Here is a 24,253-nt window from a genome sequence, read left to right as displayed (position 1 = left end):
AGTAATGGGGGGAAAAATCTTTCTCTGTGTAGTAACATAACATTTTAAGCCTGGTATTTTCAGTGACTTTTAATTAAAGTAGGTTCCAACTTCTAATTTTCTTACCTTTCTGGTGGTCAGTACAGAACAGGTAGAATATGTTTCACAACACTGTAAGGATGTTTGATCCTATACTGGTCTGCTGAAGAGTTTGGCTTTTGCATGCTGAGTATGCCTTTGACATATATGGGTTTTCTTTTCCTTCCTGCTAGTTCATACTTTAGCATGCAATGAATTATAAAAAAACCTTGTCAAAGAAATAAAAAAGTGTTGGCAGAAATAATTGAAAATAAACGCCTCCTGTAGGAAGTGGGGATTGTTCATCACTTGCAATCTCAAAATCTGCACTGGAAATGTTTATGAAGAATATCCTGTCATTTGAGTAGATGTTACTGGTTTGGTGCAGAAATGATCAGAAAATTTTCTTTACCTTGTGTTATAAAAGGCATAGATCTGGAGGATTCGACGGACTCCTTCTGGCCTTGGAGTGTATCACTCCACAGGGTTTTAAAATAAAAATGTTTGTAAGTTTGTGAGGAAAAGAATTGTTGACACATTTGCAAAATGAGAGGAAGGGAAGTCCTCATTCTTTCCCGCTCCCCTTTGTACTGATTTCTTGCATGACTCAAAAATCCTAAGGAGGATTTTTCTCAGACTTCAGGGTGAAAAAAAGTTCATCCCAGTATGGGAGCAAAACCATGGAAAATTTCAGCCCAAGAATATCTCTGAGACTGAAAGCAGTCAGGTTTAGATAAACTGTTTTGTAGCTTCACTGATGGTGTTTGAGTTAAAACAAACCCTTATGTTCTATAGATCAATACAGAATAACCCGTGTTGGTCAGATTATGTCTGCACTTGCATTTTAGTTCACATTTTTTGGACTGGAAGATCTGAATACACAATGAAGTGGCTGAAGGGCGTATTGAGTGCTCTCTTCTTTAAGCCAGGGTGAGTTAAAGTGCATCAGTTGCTCCTCAGGGCATCAGTAAAGAGTTATAAAAAGGTTCCTCATAGCAATACAGGGAGGTTGGTTTTATGCAAAACTAAGCAGCCAGCCCAAATGCTACTAATTAAAGTCCAGGTTACAAAAGCAAAATGTTAGCTGAGGAGACAGTCACGCAACAATACAGTTAGCTCTGATGCTTTTTTTGAATAGCAGAACATAATTATTTATTTTTTTTTAGCTGGCTTTATGCAGATGTTTATTTGTGTAACCCCAAGAAGAGCTTTTGCTTTATGCTCAAATTATTGAAGGCATTTTTATTATTTATAGGGTGAAAGCTTGAGAAAAAGCCTCTGCGAAGAAGGTTTGGATAGTGACCTCAACAGGGTGGCTGTGCAGTAGGGAGCTCGGGGCTACACATCAACCACCCCAGAGATCAAAAATTTGCAGGTCCCACTTGTCCATGTTCACCGTTTCAACCTGCCTCCACAAATAGCAATGAATTATTTCTTCTGTTCTCCCTAGCATTTCTCTTAGCTCAAGAAGAAATACAGTTTAACATTTTTCCATACGGTGTCTACTTTTTTTGGTTTTCCATACTTGTTAACTGGCATATTCCCAGCACTGTCTTTGTTTTCCCGTGTAAATGTAAGCATTGCTGATCTGCTGTTGCTGCTGTCTTTTGGTCTTGGGCTGGTTGAGAAAACAAGGTCAGACACACTACCATCTTTTTAAGTTTTCTTAATAAAATACTGACATGAAAGAAAAACAGGACAGAGATTAGTAATGGCTGTAAAGAAAACTTTAAAGGTTTTACTGTCTTGTTACTTTATGTATGCCTTTGTTACTGTAAGTTTTTTTATGGAACACCTACTAGTAAATGCTTTGGTTTTATTACTCAGGAGTAATTGTCATCAACTTTCAGTATAGTGTTAATGTATGAAGCTTGTGGATGGTGGAAAGAAGAAAGAGAAATTTAAAGCTTTCACTGTCATATCCTCTTACTCCTTTAGTGGCACATGCTATCTGAAAAACAAAGCAAAAGAACTGTGTTAAGAAACATGAAAGAAAATACAGAAAGTGCAAACCGGGAAGCACTGGGTTCTGCACGAGCAGCCAGATGTGCCCTGCCTTGCTGGCTAGGCAATGTGCCTTGGAAGGGGATACCTGGGAATTTGTGCTCCTCTGGGGTTCAGTTCTGCTCCTCAGATCCACTGAGAGTAATGATTTACTCCAGGATCGGCCTAGGTGATTTTCTGTGCCTGTCTGCTGCTGTGCAAAGTTTCCTATGTGGATATCCATCCAGGGAAAATTAGGGTGTCCGGGGATCATGCTGCCATGCCAGGCTGGCAAGGATCTATATTCAGTGTTTATTTCTTGGAGCAAGGATGCTATTGTGAAGAGCCACACACACCTACTATGAGCAGGTACATATATAGCAGTATAAGCAGACAGAATCATAGAATCGTCTAGGTTGGAAAAGACCTTTAAGATCATCAAGTCCAACAGCTAACCTAACCCTGCCATCCCACCACTAAACCATGTCCCTGAGCACATGTGAAGTTCTGAGATTAGTTAGTTAGTATTTTATTGCTCTTGTGAGTTCTTCATAGCAATATATAATTTAAAATATTCTGTGGTCATGTAGTTGTGTATCCAGAGCTCTGGAGGTGAGCTGGGCTACTGAAGAAAAACAACCCACATTTGAATGGTTACGCCAACTTACTATTTCATGGTAGTCGTAGAGTTCACAGAAAGCATGACTACTCTGAAATTATGTTGGGGTAATGACTCAACACAGTATATAGTAGCATTAGGAGTCTGTGAGAGGAGTAAATGTAGCATCAAGAGGAGGTGGATGTGCAGGGTGGGGTTTTTTGTTGTCTGGTCAGAAAAGGAAAAAAAAAAAATTCCCCAGGCCTTCTGTGATGGCAGTATCTTGATTTAAATGTTCTGCCTGTCAAGGGAAGAAGAATCTTTTAATGTCTTCAAGTATGCCATGTTTTTAAACACTTCCTCAGGAGGGAGTGTGCCGTGACCCTTGTCTGTGAAACCTTCACGGGTTATTTCCCCTTCCCAAGGTTATTTAAAGAAAAAAAAAGTTGCTTGGCCTCTCTTTCAGGCTATTCTACAGGAGCAGATTAGAGTCCTTATTTGCCTTGAGGGACTTGTTTTTTTATACTCATTCACAGGTGGATAGGTATAGAGTAAAGGAAGCATTGTGCTGACCTTATGTTTCCTTATTATGGGGAAACCTTATGTCACATCACATTTTCTTTTGTGTTTTCCTGCCTTTTCGACTAATGACAGGCAGTAATGGGTTACAGTAATGAGCACCCATTAGATCAAATATGTGCTTCCAGGTGATCAGGTGGTACAGTGTCAGACTGAGGTCCTGGATGTGGATGACCAACTTTGGTGGCTATCACAATTCACATGCAGACTGGGGGGGGGGGGGAGGTGTCTCCACAGTGATTGCAAGCTGTCTGGCTTTTGGGGGGAATAAATCTGAACTATGCTGCCTCATTTGTTGATGTACCTTTCCCATGACTTACACAGCAGACACATTTCACAATTATCTTTTAGGCAGAGAGAGATTGTCATTTTCTTCCGTTGCTTTGGTAATATTTTCTGGGAGAAGGATGTCATGGTGAGACAGAGGTCCTAGCATAGGACCACTCCTGGGGTCACACTGTACTCAGCATGATGCTGGTTCCTGCCTGTGACCTTTGACAAATTTGTTACTAGTTCTGTCATTATTTCCATAGTTGATGTAAAATGGGGACTGCAGTAGTGGTATGTCACTAGGCTATAATGAACCTGAAGAAGTGCAGGTGTTTAAGGGGCAAAAAAAAAAAAAGATGTTCACCTCCTCTTGCTAGAAGCATATTTATCTGTAATCATAAATTAAGAGCTATGATCTGTTTGGTTTAGAAATTATACATCTATGTGACAACCACTGTATCCCAAGACCCAGAAGACCAAGTCTCACAGACAGAAGTTAGATGACAATGAGGAGCATGAAGCCTTTGGAAAGCCTGTAGATACATCCCAAATAACAATCTTTTCCTAACATCGTGGGGAGCACGCACAGAAGTGAATTCAGCCAGAAATGGTTTGGGTTTGTTAGGAAAGCTGTTCAGCTTGTCTCTGCTGGCTGTAGGCTGTAGCACCTCCTGAGCAGCATAGTCCTCTGGAACTCTCTTCCAGCCACCTTAAATCAGATCATGGTCCCTGTGTTGTTGTTGAGCATCATCTTTAAACAGTTGCTAGTGCCACACATTTCTTTCTACTCTAGAAACAAAAGTACTCCTCTTATTCTTCCTCAGCTTTACTCTCTGGAACGATCTCAAGTTGGGGTTTCCATCAAGGAGCATGTTTGTCTATACCACTCTTCCAAAAGACTCTGAAGAGAGTTTACTTCAAGCAATTGATTCTGCTGCTGGAATATTTAGTTCATCCACTGTCTGAAAGTCAGTGACTGTAAAAAATACCATTTCGTATTTCAGTTACACACTGCTTCATCAAAAACATAATGGGACAGAAAAGAGGTGAAGAAAACATTATGTGACATTTCAGGCTGAATCACACATCCTCTATTACAATACAGATCTTAGCTTTTGGTTGACTGTAAAGTAATCCCCTCCCTAAGTATGTTGTTGAACTGGTATGGTTAATTTAAATATTTAATAAATAAAAAAATCACGTATAGTAAATAAATTTTCAAATAGAACATACTGATTATATATTTATTTAAATAAAACATACTGGTTTAAAAAAAAAAGTAGCAGAAAACCCATCCAACACCCCTGGAAGTAGACATAGGCTGTTTAGAAATTGTGAAGTATTATTTATATGCTGCCAGCAGTGATTTAAGAACTTCACAAAGGAATGTAAAGGACAATCATTTGTATTCTTGCTCTGAAAAATTCCCAGTTGAAATCTGAGTTCAGAATAATGCCACATTTCTTTGCAGTTGCTAGAAAGCTGGGGAACTCTGAACCAATGTGAGACTGAACAGTTGATGTCCTTGGTAATGCTCCCTTATTGATTTGCACTGATGAAATGAAAAAGCTTAAATTGCTTCGTTTCATGCTTTTCTTGCTCTGCAGGAAGAAGACTCTAATGTCCAAAATTGTTAACTGGCTGAAATTACCTTACCAATTCAAAAGCAATAATGTAACGCCTCAAACTGTGATAAAGTACAGCACTGAACTGTGCTTTTAGTTTTGAATATTACATTTCCATGGCCAATATACACCTTCCATATAATTGACACAAGAAAAAAAAAAGTATTAGAAAGGATTCAGCATCAAAGTGTGGGATAATGCAAAGCTGACTTCCGAGCTACACTAGCTCTCTAGATAACTTCTTGGACATAGGGACAGATCAATCCATGCTGCCAACGGGTTTACCTTGCTTCTGCCTCTCCATGTGCTGAGGCATGTTTTTTCTGGGCCAATTTTGAATGCAAGTTTAACACTTCTTTCAAGTACTATATTTATTGCAAGCTTCTGTTTATTCCTGGTATCCTTCCTTTGTGTTGGGTTCCTGTCATTGCCTGGCTCCGTGAACTTCAGTTGCCTCATTTCCTTGGCTGCTTTCACACTATGTGATGACGTTCTTGTGTCCTGTCCCCGTCCTGCTCCTCTTATAAAGAAAAGTGTCAAAGGGACAGTAGCTGAGAACAAAAGATGACCTTCTGAGCCATATATATTGTAGTGAGGGTTATTTAAAGATGGGCAGGCGGGGCTTTAGTTTTTGTGTTATTTTTCCTTTCTGTACTTTTGCAACAGCCTCTAGACTTGAAACAATACGGCCATTCATGCTAGCTTTCTGTCTGAGAGCAGGCCACCTGAGAAGGTATGTTTCATTTTCGCCATGAATATATGCATGCATTTCACTGTGTGGCAGGTAGAGCTGTCCAGCTGGCCCAATTTTTGAGTTGTTCATTAAGCCCAGGTGGAAGGCTGCACTTTGCTGGCTGCTTGCGGATGTGCTGTCAGGACTCAGTGCATTAACAGTCCCCTGAACAGCCCACTGGGTCCCTCCAAATATATGGGCCTGGGTCCCCAGTCATGCCCTGAGCTACACCATCAGCGGTCCTAGCTTACTGGCTGTTTTCCTGTATGTGCTCTGGACCTAGGTACTGGGTCGCCTTGTCTCCCATCCTGTCTCTGGCCCTATCTCCTGCTGCTGTCTGTGCTTCCTGGTTGATCCCCTGCCACATCGGAGCTGTCAGTGGAGCCTGTTTCCCACCTGTGGCTCTGACTACCGGGGGGGATAGCACTGGGGTCACCTCTGCTCATCACCAGTCATCACATTTTTATTTTTTTTCCCCGAGTCTGTTTCAGACTTTTTCAAAGCAGAAGTTTATGCTTTGCTCATCAATATAGCAATTTCATGCTCAATTATCACTTTGTTATCTCTGTTGAGGGTTTAACATCCTAGTGTGATTAGCTGGAATAAGAATTGGGCTCAAAGAAGCAATTTATCATTTAAAAAATAACCCACAGCTGCAGTTTGTGAGGGTACACAGTAGGCCTGTAAAGGCAGTAAGGATAAAGGTTTAGATCCTTAAACACACGCTGCAGCAGGGGGAGGACCAGCCAGCTCCCTATGGCACTTAAGCGAGGTGTCTTGTATGGCCATTGAGAAACACATTGCTTCAAGCTTCCACGGCCCTGTCGGAAGCTATCCATGTTAAGACTCTTCTCTCCAAGTTGCAGGCCCTTTTCTCCCAACAGCTGGCATAGCAAACCTTGGCTTTTAGCTGAAAGGATAGAAATAGTAAGTCCTTTTGTATGTTTCTCTTACTATTGGGACCAGTTTCTGCACTCCCAGCTCTGTGGCCATATCCTAACTTGGTCTCACCTCTGCCCCTCCTGCCAGCACTGTGCTTGAGCTGGCGATACAAAACTGTGTGTCCTAATGTGATGCCAAATTGGAACAGAGTGATGTACCTTCATATGCCTTCAGGAAATGCATACTGACAGTATTTGACTGAAGCTAGGTATAGAGATTATGCAGGGGAAAAAGTGGGATTGATTAAATATATTTGAAGAAACTGTTTTGTCTTACAGTCCTATTATTGAAAGCAGGAGGGCTCAGACCTTTGTGGAATCTTCATGGGATTTCCCATCAAGTTTCAGGATTGCTCAGCGTCTTTGGATTCTGAGATGTCTTGGACACATGCATTTGACTTGCCCCCCCCATAGAGGATTTTTAGAGAAGTCTTTGGAAGGCAGCCACATGACTCCTGGGTTAGCTCATCTTTTCCTTCTGTATTCATATAGAACCTAGTGAAATGAGGCTCCTGAGCTCGTGAATGCCCAGGAAGACAGATAATAAAGAAAACCTACCCCAACTGTAACCAGTGTTTTTCTGATGCAGCAGGATGCCTCTTGACATTGTGTCAGAGCCTAGGTGAGTTATTTCCATGGGAGTTTCTTATGCATTAGATCCCCTGAAGTGTCTGTGCATCCCTGCCAGTAAACCTGTAACAGTATAACTTGGGGTTTACATCAAAGATTGGTGAATTTAACATGATCCTTAATACCACCTACGCAACAGGTAACTTTATATAACATTTAAATACCCGGAGAAACATTGGTACACTTCTGTAAGATTGATTTGTCCAGTATTTAAAATCAGATTTATAAAAGAAATGTGGGTAATGAGATTTGATCAATTTGACAAAATGATATTAATAGAGTATTAATCTCTCTCCTGTATTTCCAACAAATTGTAGGTATGTGACTGTAGAGCAGCAGTTGCCATTTCAAACTGTGGTTTTAATTGCTGTCATGAACTGTATGTTGGAGCAGTTCTTCCACAGTTATGTGCTGCTATCAATAAAACTTCAGATTCTGCAGAGAGGTGGGTGTTTGTTTAGTACATAACTTCCAAAATAGATCTGATGTCCTGACATATAGTTAAAGATTAGATGATGGTAATTGGCAGGATTGTCTTTAAAAAAAGGTATAGAAGTAGGGTCTTGCAATGAGGTTTAACTTGAGGTCATTACATGTTCTTTTTTTCTTATGAAAATTATGACTGATAAAAATATGGTTTTGAATTAGACCTCACAAATTTTGAAGAATATACATAGGATGACACCGCTGTAATTGCTGGTGAAAAAACGGACAGGTAAAACAAGACTTATATGATATCTGTATTCTGGGAAAGTATTGGAGCTGCTTAAAAATCTCACTATCCTGTCAGCAATTGCAGTATCCTGAAGAAATGTTCAGGCAAGGGAAAATAATATTCTAACACTTCACTCTTACATACTTATACAAGGTTTTCAAAATTATTCTTTCAAAGTGTTTGGAGGAACATGCAGTAGGAAGAACACACAGCAATTCATGTGCTGCTTCGGGTTTATGAAGTAGCTGCAATACAAAGACTTTCAGTGCTACTTTTAAGCCTCTGGGAAAAATACCAGTGAATAATAACAGTATAGCAGAAAAATAAACATTGAGAAATATTTATCCGTTTCACAGAAAAAAAAAAGGTTTATATACTTGAAAAATTGTAGGACAGTTACCCTCTCATGTATCCCAATAGTGAATTTCCATATTGCTGCGAATCCCGTTCTGAGTTCCCTTTTTAATACCAAAAGAATGCCTGTTTACAGAAGAGAGTAGATAATAAGAGGCAGCAGTGAAGTTCTAGGACCTGATCTTCTTCTATTTGATATACAAGATTTTGAAGTAGGTTGTTAATAAAAACTCGGGTTTCTTCTTAGTTTTCTTATGTGGTAGGTTGACCTTTGCTGGATGCCAGGTGCCCACCAAGCCACTCTATCATTCCTGTCCTCATTGGGTCAGGGGAGAGAAAATAGTACAAAAGGCGTTGAGATAAGGACAGGGAGATCACTCACCAATTACTGTCAGAGGCAAAACAGACTCACTTAGGGAAATTAGTTTAATTTATTACCAATCTAATCAGAGTAGGATAATGTGAAATAAAACCAAATCTTAAAAACCTTAAAATTCTCTGCCTCCTCCCCCTCAGCAGCGCAGGGGGATGGGGAATGGGGGTTGGGGTCAGTTCATCACACCTTGTCTCTGCTGCTCCTTCCTCCTCAGGGGGAGGACTCCTCACACTCTTCCCCTGCTCCAGCATGGGTCCCTTCCACGGGGTGCAGTCCTTCAGGAGCAGACTGCTCCAGTGTGGGTCCCTGAGGACCCACAAGCAAACCTGCTCCAGCCTGGGCTCCTCTCCCCATGGGGCCACAGGTCCTGCCAGTAGCCTGCTCCAGTGTGGGCTCCCCACAGGGTCACAGCCTCTTTTGGGCATCCACCCACTCTGGTATAGGTTCCTTCCCAGGCTGCAGGTGGAGAACTGCTCCACCGTGGGCCTCCATGGGCTGCAGGGGGACAGCCTACCTCACCATGGTCTTCACCACAGGCTGCAGGGGAACCTCTGCTCCTGTGCCTGGAGCACCTCCGCCCCCTCCTTCTTCACTGGCCTTGGTGTCTGTAGGGCTGTTCTGCTCACATATTCTCACTCCTCTCTTCTGGCTGCTGTTCTGCATCAGTATTTTTCCCGTTCTTAAATGTGTTATCCCAGAGGCACTACCACCATCACTGATGGGCTCGGCCTTGGCCAGCACTGGGTCTGACTTAGAGCTGTCTGCCATTGGCTCTGTCAGACATGGGGGAAGCTTCTGGCAGCTTCTCACAGAAGCCACCCCTGTAACCACCCCCCTACCAAAACCTGGCCATGCAAACCCAATACATTTCATCCCTCATTCTATTACTTTATCCTATTTTGCTTATCTTTTCTTTTTCCTTTCCAAAGGCTCTTCAAACCTATTATTTTCCCCCATCTTTCATTCAGTGGTACTTTCCTTCACCTCTTGCTCTGGCTCCAACCTGGTTGGTCCCTTCACTTCTGATTCCACAAATGTTAGGGGCGATCATACATGCTGCTACAATGTATAGAGAAAATAAAAGTTAAAGGCCATTGCTGTGGTCCATTATTAACATGATTTAACCTGCAGACAACTGGTACAGTTAAACTGAATCTCCTTTTCCTTCCCTTAAATGTTGGTTCACATAGGAGCATATGGCAACTGTTTGTTTTGGGATCATGACAACATCTTCCAAGATTGTGACCCACTTTGCTTCCTCTGTGTATCTTCTAAAGAGATGTGATGGCATCAACTTTCAAGAAATTAGCTGAACTTGCCCCTTCTTAAAAGTGCTGCTGGAAAGGTCATACTTGTGTAAACTATCATGGCCAACAAGCTGTAGTCTCCTGATTAAATCTTTGTTATGAGTTGAATAACTGGGAGCAAAGAAAACCAAGAGGGGTGGGCATGACAGCACATGGTGGTCTGGATTGTTGTTTTATCCTTCTCTGAAGGTATCTTGACTCTCTTAGTTGCAGTTAGGTGCAAAACAACCTGTGTTACTCTGTTATGAGCAGATCAGAAAATGCAAAAAGCATGTTTTCCTGCGAGCAGGGGGATTTGTGAGCATAAACCTGTGAGCCTTTATTCAGTACTTGGTTTATTACAGCTTCTTTGCCTGGCACTGGGGTAGTCACTCAACCTGATGTTTGTAAAACATGGACGTGTTGTTTTCTCTTTCTAGTTCTCTCTCATTGTAAATCCTGTTTTATTTGCCCCACCGTGGTCTCGTGAGGATTACTGCAGCAATAGCTATGAAGGATCTAGAGATCAGTGATAGGAATTGATAGAATAAGAATTGGTGGTGAAGTCTGTGATGCTCAAGGGGAGCATCTAGGGCACCTATGTGCATCTAGACTGTCCTCAGAATGGGTGGGTTTGGCTTCCTCATAAAGTGTGTGCTTTTAATTTGATCTTCAATTTTCTGCAGTTGATAAAACACATTTTCAAGTGAAGATTGAAAAAAAAAGCCTACCCAGAGACTCAAATATCTTTACTAGTATAACAGCTAATAGCCTGGAAAGAGAAGTGCTCTATTCATGAAAGAGACACAGCCATCAGAGTGTATAATGGAGTTCAGCTCTGTGACTTCGAATGCAACAAGATTTTATGGTACATGGATTCCTGCTCGTCACAGTTTCAGTACATTCTGGCTCATTAGTAACTAAGAATGCATAGCCTAAATCAATATGATTGGGACTGATATTCTGCTATGTATATCTTGATTCATTTTACTGGCGTGATGTGTAAGGTAAAAACAAGGAGCCCAAGGCACCCATCTGTGTGAAATTAGTAATTTCATTTCTTATGCAAGGTTAACACTATAAAGATTTGTCAGCATTTTTTTTTTTTTTTTTCAGTGGGACATCAGAAATAATTGAAGCCACATCCCTCAGCTATATTTGCAAAATTCTAAGCGTGGCTGGAGCTGTGCGAACACAGTGGGCTTCTGTTAATTTAATCCATCTGGCTGTACTGCAAATTGCTGATCAGAAGACTCATTCTGTTGGCATAGTCTGTTTTTCTATTTGGATGCTCTTCTGACATGCCTGTGTTAGCGTAACATCTGTGTGAAAAGCCTATGTATTTTGAACGTAACATTTTTCAAAATGTATGAGTTCACTGTGCAAAAGGTGGAGACCATGTAACACAGCGTTACATTTCTAAATTAATAGTGTGCACTTATTTATGATTCTGTGCTTAATTTTAATAGCAAAAGGATTTTTTTCTCTACACTTTAGAACTTGCAGTTCACCTACACTTTAAGTGAATGTGTTCTCCAACTTTTTCACCCTCAAGAAGCTTAAAGTAAAAGTTTCCCTGTCCCTAATCCTTAACGTTGGAAGCTACAGGAAAGAGAGGTGTGGACAGACACATAAGTCTGCATGACTCAGCTATTTAAAGGACAGATAAAAAGTGATTTAAAAACATAATGTTCTATAAAATGTTCATTTTTCCATTCAAACACACTCTTTAATAAAACTGAAACTAATGTTTGAATGAACATTTTGAGTATTCTGTTGAAACCTAAATTATGCTCAAGTTTTCTTGTATATGCACTAATTCTTTTACATAATAGTATGGAGGTATCTAACTCATCTCTCTTTTTTTCCCCCCCTAGTTAATGGTCTAATGACGCTTGGATTTGCAGGTGAGCTTTACTTCTAAAATTCAAACTGCTGTTTCTCTTTTGTTAATGGCAGCCATTTGAGAAGCGCTTCCATCCTATCTCATTTCAGTTAGTCAACCATCATGCATTTTTTATAACTGGTCTTGTCCATTGTCTGTAGGAACAGAGAGTATTGTAGTGTTTTGTAAATTCATAATTTTGAACCCCTTTGCCCAGGGATTTAGACAGAAACTCTTGTGTTGTCAGATTGTTCCTGTCTAAAAGCTTTTTCTATAATCCTGCAAAATATTAAAGTTCTAAAAAGTGCCAACCAAAACCACCAAGGCCATGGAAAATCCATTTTAACACCCTGCTGGGAAGGGGCTGGAGTAAATTGTCAGTGCACATAACGTAATGGAGGAGAAACGTGTATTCTGTTGGATTTACAGGGTTATAAATCAACTGATAGCTGGCTGTTTACAGTACCCTGCCAGGGAAAGCAGCTTTGATTAACTCTCATCAAAGCATCAATGCAGGATTTAAGTTGCCAGCTATGCAATTTTCATACCTGGTTTTGAATTCTGCCCAGCTTTAGTGTTTATCTGCAGATCTAGCTGTGGAAAGTATAACTTACAACTGCTGCAGTTGCCAGGTGAATTGGTGGGAATGCTTAAATAGGCAGGGTCCGTGCTATCACGTTAACTTCCCAAGGACAAAACTATGCTGCCCCTTTTTCGTAACTTCCACTCATTCTATCACTGGTGATGAATTGTAGTTCTGATTTTTTTCTGACATGGATGAAGACAGTGTCAGGTCTAAGACCTCTGACAATCAGACATGATGAAGGAGGTAGGGTCAGGTCCCACTGCGTCAGCCGTACACCTGGAGAGATTTGTGGTCTGCATGAAATAGTAGGCTTAGGGTCTCAGGGTGCGGTGTAGGCTGCCCAGTTATGGGCCTGCTGCTCCTGGAAAGTATGTGAAAGCAAAGTATTTCTTTGGTCATATGTGATGGCTGTGTCTTGTTTGGCACATGGCATCACAGAGTCAATGACTTCTCTAGCTAAGGAGTTGGCTGAGACAGCTGGAGTTAAATTGCAAGGCGCTCCTGCCTGGGCTCCGAAGGAGCCATCTCCTTCGTGGGTGAGACACTTAATGTGCACTCAAGCCTGTTTTACAATCACACGACCCATTTTGAATGGAGATGTTCAAGTTTCTGATTGACGGCTGGGTCATGTTGTGAAGCCTGAAACCAGTCGTCTTGCCTTAGGGTTTTTTGGAGTAAGCAGTAAGGAACAGTGACCTGTTGAGAGTGAGGGCTGCACCTGACTTCTCATCAAGCGAAGGCTTGCTTGCCTTTGACCTTACTTCACCTGGCAGCATGTTTGACTGTCACCACACAAAATTAGAACCACTGTCTCTTTTCAGCAATGATGGGATCCTGCTCTCAAAGTAATAGAAGGAAAATAAATACCTCCTCTCCCTGGTGTAAATAGGGTTTCAGTGAAAATGTAGGTTCAGAAGAAAAAGGTGCAAGACTTGATTCTACTTAGACTTCCTTTTTCTGTGATTAAAAAAGGATGAAGTGGTGTGTTCTTCTTGGCTTTATTCTTAAAAAAAAAGCTGTTCCTCCAGAGTTCTCAGGACGGTTGCCTGACACACGGGTTTATTAGGGTTGCAGTTTTGTTCAGGTAAATCCTTTTCTCAGATTTGTACTGCTGTAAAGAGGAGAAATCACACTGGGTTTTTTTCCTGAGTAATTTAATTTAGGCATTTGTATTAAATATGTTGACATACATATACTTACGGGTAATTTTTAATGTTCTACAAAATGTCTGCATTTTGCATATAGAAGAACAATAAAAATAGTGGCAATTATAAAGGTAAAGACAGACATATTTAACTACTTAATCAAAATAAGATGTTTCAGCCTTATCAAATCAAATGCTTTGATTAGTGTAGTCTAATTAGGTAGTCTGACTAGAATTTTTTCAGAATTTTACTTTTGTAAGAAATATCAAAACAGTATCTTTGTATTCCAATGCAGGCATGGACTAGATGAGAAAAACCTTCAACTTTGACTTTAAATATTGCAGAGTTGCCATTACAAGTTGCAAAAGATACAGGCTTGCTCATGTCAAGGTTAACTCTTTCTTTGCAACTAGCTGTATGCAGTAACAACATCTGATAATGGTAGATCCTCTAGCGGATACACTGAAGAAAAAAGCTTAGTTGTGGCAAACCCTTTAGCTGATAAGATCTACAAATGTTTCTGATGTTGAAGTACATTTACAGTTATATAGTTAGTTGAATGGGATGCATCTGTGTAAGCTTGAGAAGTGCTTTCTACACTGAAGTGTATGATCAGTAACTCCAGTTAGCTTTAAGTAAAATGCAGATGGGCAGTAGTAAGTTAGTATGAGTAGAAGCTAAGTAAGATTAGAAAAGTGACTGGGTAGGTTCTTCTATGCTAGGTCTAAAAGATGATACTATATATGGTAACCTATAGTATTGTATACTAAGTTACATTTTTAATAAATTTACATAAAGGTGTATTTTATCTGTTTTCTAAAATAGTTCAGAAAGCTGGAAGTTAGGTTTAAAACAATGTAAGTGGCAAGCAATTATGTGAGGGAGTCTGTGGATGATGTATTCGTGCTTCTATTTCAATGTTTGAGTTTTAAGGTGCTTTCTGATTTTACGTAGGTGCACGTCAACAGACTAATCTCTGCAATGAATCTCTCATGTTAGAAAAGTTGCCTGCCTGTGGAAAATCCTTTGAAGAGATGATGAAGAAAGTGGACTCTAAAAAGTGGTGCAACCTGACAGAATTTATCATGTAAGAGCTAGTTTTGATTTTGATAGTTCTCACCTTATAATGGTGTTTGTCCTTCAAAAAAAGGATCACCTCAAATACCAAGAACACTGTAACACCTACATCCCTAATATATCCCTAATGCATGTAAAATGTTTGTGTTCTAGGTAAGTTGAAATCCACCTGTATTTGGTTGCCAGTTGCAGAGGGCTAAGCTGCAGCTCTTATGTCCCTGCAATATGGCCACGTGTGCACAGAGACCCAGCTCTTAACTCAAAGAGCGCACAAAATAGAGTACATTAATAAAAACTAATGAGTGGGCTAATCAATACTAGTTGCTATTGGTTTTACCTCAGGAAGTTGTGTTTATATTTTGTCTATATTTCTGTGCATTTTAGGCAAATCTTACTTTTTTTTTTTTTTTTCTCTGTGAAACCACTAAAGCAATGTGCTTTTAGCATCATGCTATTCTGTTTTCTCTACTGGTAGCAATGCAGTTCCCTCCTCTGATTTCTTTTTTTCAGTAAGATGACAGGACTATTTCCTCAGACACAGTTTCAGAAATCCACCTCTTGTGTGAAATTATCTTGTCCAAATGTAAATTGATTCGTCCTATTGAAACTGCTGTAGCTTGTTTCTTTGCCTGCCAGATAGCATGGAGAGAGTGAGCACTACGCGTTTTGTTTGGATGACTAAAATATGGCAAGATTGACAGTAGTGAGGGTGGCATTTTATTTTATTTTATTTTTTTTTAAATCTCTATTCCTGTTCTGTAGTTGCTGGAGGTTTAAACATCTCTCTATAAAGCTGCACACTTCAAAATCTGCTCTGAAGGAAGCTCACAGGGCTTGTGTAATTGGTTGTATTTTTGGCTTTGTGGAGCATCTGCTTCTTCAGAGCATGTCTGCTCACGCATAATGCTTCCTTTTTGGAAGCGCTGAGTACCCTCTACACCAACTGAAATCAGAGGAAACTGCAGGTGTTGAGCACTTCAGAAAACAAGACTCAAGTGAATTAGCTCTGGTGTGGCACCCGTGTTGAGATGTCCCACCTGTTGATGATGTTTCATAATCTGACAGCATATTAACAACTTAGATGCTGTTCCTTCTTAGCACTTTATTTGCACACCCTAGATGACTTTACAACCTTTTAAAAGGTAGATCTTGAAAATCATGGCACTGGAGTGAAAGATGCATTCACGCAGGTCTCTCCAAGCGTAGCGAAGAGCAAGAGGAGGTAAGCCCTTCTTATCCAGCTGGCAGATATTGCATTTAAATATGACAAACAAATGTATGTATGCAAAGGAAAAGAAAATCCTTGCAATGGAAGTCCTGCTAAATTTATTTAACAAATATCTGTACATTATGGAGCAATAATTTTAATTTTGCAACTCATGTAGGTAGTTGTTTTACTTCTTTTGAAGAAAGCATTGTAATTTTGCTCCATTTGATCTTCATTACAGTTGTATTATAATCACAGAACTGAGTTTTTTGCTAATATCTTGTTCATATTGATGTGTCCTCAACTAGTGGGACTGCTTGCAGTAGAGAAAGGTGCCTACAGGAGTCAAAATATTAGACTCTGCCTTTGCTAAGGCAGATGAAGAAGCAGGCAGCTTTTTGCAAGCCTTGTGCTAAAATTTCAAGAGTTTAGATATTTTGGTGCAAGGGTTTTCCAAGGTTTGGAGGTGACTGAAGTCTCTGAGTTCTGTCTTTCAATTAGAGTTAAGAATCCACCTTACTTTTATCCTTTCCAGTTGTGCTCCTCCTTTGGTGTCACTTTCATTCCCTCTACAGGGAAATTCCTGCCTATCTATGAAGATTGTTTTGTCTGAAGAAATTGGTCAATCTGAGGCGTTGTTCAGTTTTCCACATTGCAGTACCAGAAGAAGAATTCCAGGCTCTTCCAAAGCAAAAATCTACTTTTTTACATAATATACTATTTTATAAAACTTCTTTCTATCACTTATATTTAAAGTTCTAGCTTAGGAGAGAGTAGCGGGAAGAATTTGTTTTGGAAGTTATTTTATGAATTGAGAATTAATCAAACATTATCTGTTTGATTACGATCTTAAGGGTTCATTGCACTGAAGAAACAGCACGTTTACATGTACCTTTAAGAATTTTACTCTTTGGAGAACAGACATTGCGGTTTGATGTAATGCTTTATATATGAAGCATAAAGGCTAATTTCTTCAAGCTCGTTGGAGGAACCTTGGTGGGTGGGACTGAAATGCTTCTTTATTCAGAGTATTCTGACAAATTAATGAAAAAAATAGTATTTCTAGCCATAGTCACTTAACATTCAGATATTTGAACCTAGTAGTATTAGTTTACCCTTATTTTACATCTGTCCTCCAGCAGTAAAAATTAGTCAACCTGGCTCAGATAGTGGGTTAAAATGGTGATTTTTGTATGAAGGAAACTGTTTCTTCATACAGTAATTTCTGCACAGCTCTTTTCACTTAGACAGATCTTGCAAAATTTGGCTTTGTGTCTTATATCAAAATGTAATCATTTATGGAAATTGCTTCTTTTCTAGACTCTTTGTTTTATGGAGGAGTTTTAGCTCTTCACAGTAAATGGCTGTCCTTGGTTATGGGACTGTAAATAGCAATTATCTGCATTGCTTCACTGTTTGGCCAAACTTTGTGAGAGAGATTTCAGTGATTTAATTTGCTATATCTTAATTATACTGTAAGATTTTCTGACAGCTCCATAAATTATTTCTTAACTTTGTTCTTAAAAAACTCGTGTTCATTCAAAAGCAGCCTTCTGACTGATTTTAAACAGATGAGGCTCTCCTTTGTGGGAGCTGGTACTGGAAACCACTATAAGAGTTTCAGCCTCTTGATCTTGCTGGAAATGTATAATGATAATATATAAACTGTGAAATTTCAAGTAAGGTTTTACAGAAGCACTATCAGGAGAAAGTTTCCTTATTAGTTTTCTCATTTATCTGTGAGATTCGTACAAAAATTAAGATACAAATACTCTGGGCCAGATTGTCCAAAGGTATTTGAAAGCTTAAATATGATGAGGTATCCAAGTAGGATTTTAAAGTATTTTAAGTCATTTAGACACCATCGTTTCAATGGTTCATGCTTGGACACTGGAATATGATAGGACAAGGGGAACTGGTCTGAAGTTTAGGTTAGACATTAGGAAAAATTTCTTCACAGAAAGGATTGTCAGGCACTGGAAGTGGTTGAGTCCCGATCCCTGGAGGTATTTAAAAGACGGGTAGACGAGGTGCTTAGGGACATGGCTTAGTGGTGGGATGGCAGTGTTAGGTTAACGGTTGGACTTGATAATCTTAAAGGTCTTTTCCAAGCTAAACTATTCTATGATTCTATGATTCTGTGAAGGACAACCAGAAATACCTTATAAGAAAGGTAAAACCTTCAAAAAAACACCTGGAGACATTCATTGGCATAAGAGGAGGTGATCAGCTGTTCACAGTTTTGCTGATGCTTTTCGGCTATTCAGAGGGAGCCCTGAAGATGAAAATACAACTGAGTGGTTAAAATGACAGGAAATTATGGTACATGGCAAGTGAACAAGCAGAGACTGAAGTGTGGGTGAAAGCTATGTAGGGAGTTAACAAAAGCAAATAGACTTTTCATTCTCCAGAGGACTGGAAATTGCACAAAGCATTTTGTTCTTAATGTGTGATATTTCTGTTATTTTTATATATATACACATGAACATATATAGATCTGTATTTTATATATAATATATATGATAATATATGTTATATTTCTCTATTATATTATTAATATTTAGCAACAACGGCTAAATATGTAAAATCTGCTATTGTCCACAAACCTAAGCTCCTTACCAACAGTCAGAACTTTTTCACTGTGCTCTGTGTGATAAATCATGGTGTGGTTAAAATGGGGCTGTAGTTGAGAGACCAGGTATGACTAATTCCTTAAGCAAGAGGCCAGATGAAGATGAGAGTACCCAGAACTGTCTTACATGAACCTGAAAAAACGTTGCTTGTTGTAGTTGTGTAGACTACTTTCTATTCTTAGATAATGAAAGGGTTTTCTAAATGCTTCTAACTAGATCCCAGAAACAATTTAGCTAGAGCAAACAGTCTCTAAACAAATCTCCATTTCTCTCCCAGCCCTAACCTCTCTGGAAATTTGGGACCAAAATGTGCTTATGCTGGTTCTCAGTGGCTCATTAAGCTGTTGGCCTGCTCACAAGCACCAGTATCTCCTCTCTCTTCTGCATCCCCATTTTCCAAATATGTCTGAGTGTACTTACTAGCATTTCAGTAATTTTGAGTCCAGAGGGATTGCTATAGCCATCTAGTCTGCAGTGTTGAATAATACAGACGATGCAATCTGCCTGGTAATCACTATTTCAAACCCTCTAAGAGTGAGTGAGTATCTTATAGGAGAGCATCAACTCTTCATTTAAAGGATATCATGCGAGTATTAATCCATTAGATCTATAGACAGATTATTCCAAAGGGTTCATTGTTCACAGTCAGAGAAGATGTGTCTTATTTCTCATCAGTTTGCCTGATTCCAGTCCCCAGCAATTATACCTTCTTATATATTTCCCTGATGCAGTAAAATTCCTTCTGTTGTCAAAAATAATTTTTTCCCAATTACGTACCAGCAAGTCACTTCTAAGTCATCTCTCAATCACTTTTTTGTTTGTTTTTGGTAAATTAAGATCACACTTTTAAAGCCTGTCTTGATAATGCATGTATGTCAGACTTCTTGAACCCTTTGCAAGTTTTGGCAGCTTTTCTTTTGGAGAATGAATTCCAGTCTAGAATTGAAGATGTCATGCAGCAGTAGTTAGCATAGTAGTATGTACAGACTACCTATTTTTTCCTCTAATCCTTCATAATTTTTCTTCTGCCGAAATATTTGTGTATTTCATTAATGCTCCTAGCTACCTAGTAATTCCAGGAGGGTGTGCTCTAAATGTTGGACGTGATTTTAAGTCCCTTTCAGAGTGACTTGTAAGTGTGACGTATATTATTTTTTTCTGGATCTATCATCTTGCATTCACCAGTGTTAAAATGCACATGATTTAGGTAAGTCCACATTTGTAAGTGATCCAAATGAGTTGGTGTAACTACACCAACATCATCTAGTCCTTCACCATTTACTGTACTATTTGCACACTTATGCAAAAATTATTTATTTGCTTCACTTTGTTGATTAAGATATTGGGCCAAAACTTTTGCAGCTGCCCTACATGAATGGCAATTACTTGTTTATCATTAGTTTTCCCATTACGTTTATTATTATTCAAGGGCTACCGTGATTTTTTTCAAGTTTGTTTTTTCACCAGAATGTTTTAAACAAATTTTGATACAACATTCAGTCTTTAAGGAGGAATGAATGAAATACAGTGATTATAAGGAAGCATGTGTTATTTACTCACACAAGAGTCCCAAAAGACTAATTTGAAAAATCCATAATAAAATGTTTCGGATGCCCTGTATGCATTTCTAGTTGATTGGCTGCTGTGAGAACAAACACCAGAGAGGTAAGAAATACATATCTATACGGTATGTCAATGCAAAAAGCTTTAATACCAATGTATACCAAAAAAAAAGAGACATATATAAAGATATTTGATTAATTAGAAACTTTTACTTAGTATATCATATTAAGTCTTGTTAGATTGACTTTAATCTTTGCTGTTGGTTGATCCTGTGTCGCATTCCTTATAGACAAAGAGTTATAAAACTTTTTTTCAGAAGGGCATCCAGTAACTCCATTCAAAGACAGCAGGTAAAAAAAAACCCTGTCCAAGTTGAACTATGCTGTAGTACAATCCAGTCAGATTTCCTGATTTTATTCTATCATTGTATCTAGAAATAAAGTTTTTTTCAGTGGTAGCAATGGGACTAACGACATTGCTTTCTGACATTCACATGCTCTTTTTGTTGACGTGCCACCAAGCACCTTCTCTGTTTAGAAGTATGTGGATCTCCTTATCATTGATTTGAGTTTGTGAAAGTTTTTCTGCAACAAAATTCTCAGGCTGTAAGAATACAGAGAAATAATCAAGGGATCAGTACTGGAATAGTGAAGTTGACCATGACATAGGTATTTAGTCATGGGCTATCTCCTTTCTTTGATTGAAATGTTAAGAGTTGATGCTTAATTTACTTGGCTGCCAGAAGGATCCTGATTTAGGCAGAAGATGCACATAGTGTGTCCAGGGCATTGGGCAGCAGATGCCGCTGAAGAATGTGACTAAACATTTCCTGAGGGGACAGATGAGCCTCAGTAACATTTATTTACTATAGGACTGTAATTGAGAAATGTAGGATTTGATTGTTATCTTTGATCTAGTCAGGTGTCATCTGTTTCAGTGTAAGGCATTCTGTTACTTCAAGCCAATATTACTGTTGCAACAATCGTCTCACAAGCGTACAAAGTTGCATGCATGACACCCTGGGAGTTCCCAGCCAATCATTCTGTGTTTGCCAGCCAAGGAATAGCTGTGGATCAAGAGGTCAAGGGTGAAATAGGAATTTCTGTTTTGGAAGAGAGTTCTAGCAGAGTAGCATGTGTACTGAGAAGATGCGGCTTCTCTATATCGGCAAAATAATTCCTTGTAACAGACTTCTTCCTGCAGTCCTTACATTTCTTTTTACCTCATCAAGCCTGTCTTCATGGCCCAGATAGCCCCTAGTTTGCTGTGAGGCAGTGGCTGTGTGTCACTGCTCTGTGGCACCTGGAAGATGTTATAATTCTGATTTTTCCGAAGTTTTAAATTTGAGTCATTAGCAGAATAGGAGAGGGCAAAATTTGTCTTTAACTATATGTCTGAAGCTGATACATTGAATGTATGTGTGTACCTGGTGGAATTCCCTGTTTTGTTGTGAGCATGGTCCAAGGTCTGTCCCCACACTGAACAACCATTTTATTTTCTGTACAGCCTCAGTGTAGTTTTCCCAGAACCCTTTACATCAAAAACTAATCCTATAAACAGAAGCAATAGGCTTCAATCCCATAGAAAAATATGAAGGAGGTCTACCCATGTTCTGTACAGATGTTAAAGATTTGAAATAGGAATTAAGGAAAAAAGATGTGTATGACTAAAGCCAAATTTGATCTAATCTTCTGGAAAAATAATCCTAAAGCTGTTGCTCAATTTTAAAGTCAGTGGGAGTTTTGCCTGTTACAATTTGGCCCAACTAAACTAAATTAATTATAAAAGTGCCTAGTTTTCAAATAAACAATAAATATTAAAGAAAAGACAGACAGATGACATTAAGATCAATGGGAAAACAAACTGTGGTTATTTTAAACTGAGTTATTTTCTTGGTCAGTTGTATAAGTTTTTTTCATCTTCCCATTTGGCTGCTGCAGGAAGTCTGATCTAGATGCTGATCTGTGATTGCATCCAGCTGGTAACGTCAAAACATCTGTAGAAGAGAAATGTACTGTGCAAATCTCAGACAAACCACCCGGTTTGTTTTGCAGCTAAGGTGAGGCACTGATTCATGTGAGCTAATTTGTTCCCACAGTAACATGTCTCACAATTAGAAAGCGGGCACCTTTGGCTCAGTTTTCTCAACTTTATCAGAAAAGCCTCAATTCTGGATTTTTGCATGTGATTCTCTCACACAAAAGACAAACTGGGGCCACCTAGAGTTGAACCTTCAAGTGGCCAGCACAGATGTGATTTTAGATCCAGAACAGTACTGACCAAAGGGAGTCCCAGTCTTCCTCAGCTGTGTCATGTAGGGGTGTGTGTGTCTGTATTTGTGTTAGGATTTATATCCTGGTAGACAGACTAGTGCATTAGTTATGCTTTGTCTTGGACAAAGTCATGGTGAAATGCTGCAAATCACAAATGTGCCTGTACGAGCTCAGTGTACTGTTGCCTGCACTCCAGGTTCTCTTCTGCAGTGTTTTTGAGTAATGTTCTGTATGTGTCTAAAGATTAATTCTCTTTTTTCCCCAAAGATTTACTGGGGAAGGGAACCAAAATTCATTATTTAGCCTGGTGTAACCCATCCCATTTTTTTCAGCCTAGATTTTGCAGAAGAAAATATTCTTTGTCATCTTAGTGTTTCTGTGAAGGAAAGTTGAAGAAACCTGCACTTAATGTGGACTCATAAGTGTTTGATGCAATACAGAAAAACGGGGACTGCTAGGGTAGATGCTAGCATTATCTACTTCTTAATAGGGTGGGCTTCCTTTAGGCTTTCCATACAGATAAAGTTGTTGCTCTTTTTTAAGCTCTCAGTGAAATCCAGATAATGCCGATATTTCATCTTTTCTGCCTGTATATTTCTTTCACCTCTTCAAATATCAAAGCTTACAGTAATTTTGTATTAAAAAATCCTTTTAAAAACTCCTAGAGGTCATGGCAGCAGTGGCAAAACCAGGTACTAATTACCCCCAATAACCTATTATTTTCCCTTCTGTGACTCATGCCTTTCTTTTTAAAAGCAAAGAAAAGCATCTTATAAATCGGTTAGGTGCAAGCAAGTAAAGCAATAGAAAAGAATGTCATATTTGAGCATTGTGTTGCCGTCATGCTGGTAGCTGACAATAGCAATTTTTCATTGCAGAAATAACAATGTTTGCCATCTATTATTTAAAAAATTGGAAAGAAAAGAAACCTACAGTTTATAAAATCTCACTGGATTTCTAGATGCAGGGCTCTGCTGAAAATGTGTACACTTACATGCTGTTTGGGATCTGCCATTCTAGTCACAAAGTTGCTGTGAAGTTAATGCAAAGGCACAGCTTTTCCTCAAATGAGGTTATATTATAATGTCTTTAAGAGGAACTGTATTTTAGGTGAATCTCCATTACTTCCATGTGAAATATATTAGCTTTGTTTAATATTGTGTAGATAAGACTATGTCCTGATGAATGTGAATCAAGGGGTTAGTTTGAATTCAGAGACCAGGATTCCACATCAGGCAAGAATACTCCATTACCGCATAATTGCTTTCTTGCCATGATAGATGCAGAGGCTGAAATATGGTAACTTAATGCAGCTATAATTTTTCTCCTTTACTACATAGGAGAGGGAAGGACATTTTATACAATTCATGACTGTGAAAATGAAATCTATATTTGATGATTCCAGATGAGGGACTGAATCAGCTTATGGCTTTGGATACTTGTTTCTAGTATTTTTTTCTCCCTTTAGTGGAAAGTTGTGGCAATGTACTCCTAAATCTGTGTCTGCTGTGGCCACCTTACATGATGCAGAAAGGTGGTGAAAGACATTCATGAACATTGAATTTCTAATGAATTATTCTAAGTATTACTTCTGAATTTTAATGATGTATTAGGACACCGGCATTTATGAATTCGGTGAAGACCTGCAGACTGGTTTGCTTATAAATGCAAAGCCATTGTAGAAATAGCTATGCTACAAACTGGCAAAGCCTTATCAGCTTTTCTTCTGATGAGATT

At 39.1% G+C, this 24,253-nt stretch overlaps 1 protein-coding gene across 1 annotated transcript in view; it reads left to right on the top strand.

Moving 5' to 3' along the window:
- RAMP3 (receptor activity modifying protein 3) overlaps positions 1-24,253 on the top strand; it is a 94,148-nt gene that overhangs the window by 47,052 nt on the left and 22,843 nt on the right. The window contains exons 3-4 of the mRNA XM_009635126.2: positions 12,025-12,054; positions 14,718-14,850. Of these exons, the coding sequence (XP_009633421.2) occupies positions 12,025-12,054; positions 14,718-14,850 (163 nt within the window). The remainder of the gene's footprint in view (positions 1-12,024; positions 12,055-14,717; positions 14,851-24,253) is intronic.

This window comes from Egretta garzetta, unplaced genomic scaffold, assembly GCF_000687185.1.
Source record: "Egretta garzetta isolate BGI_Z169 unplaced genomic scaffold, ASM68718v1 scaffold883, whole genome shotgun sequence".
NCBI lineage: Eukaryota > Metazoa > Chordata > Aves > Pelecaniformes > Ardeidae > Egretta > Egretta garzetta.
Note: the sequence above shows the minus strand (reverse complement) of the source record. Positions and strands in the feature narration are given on the sequence as shown.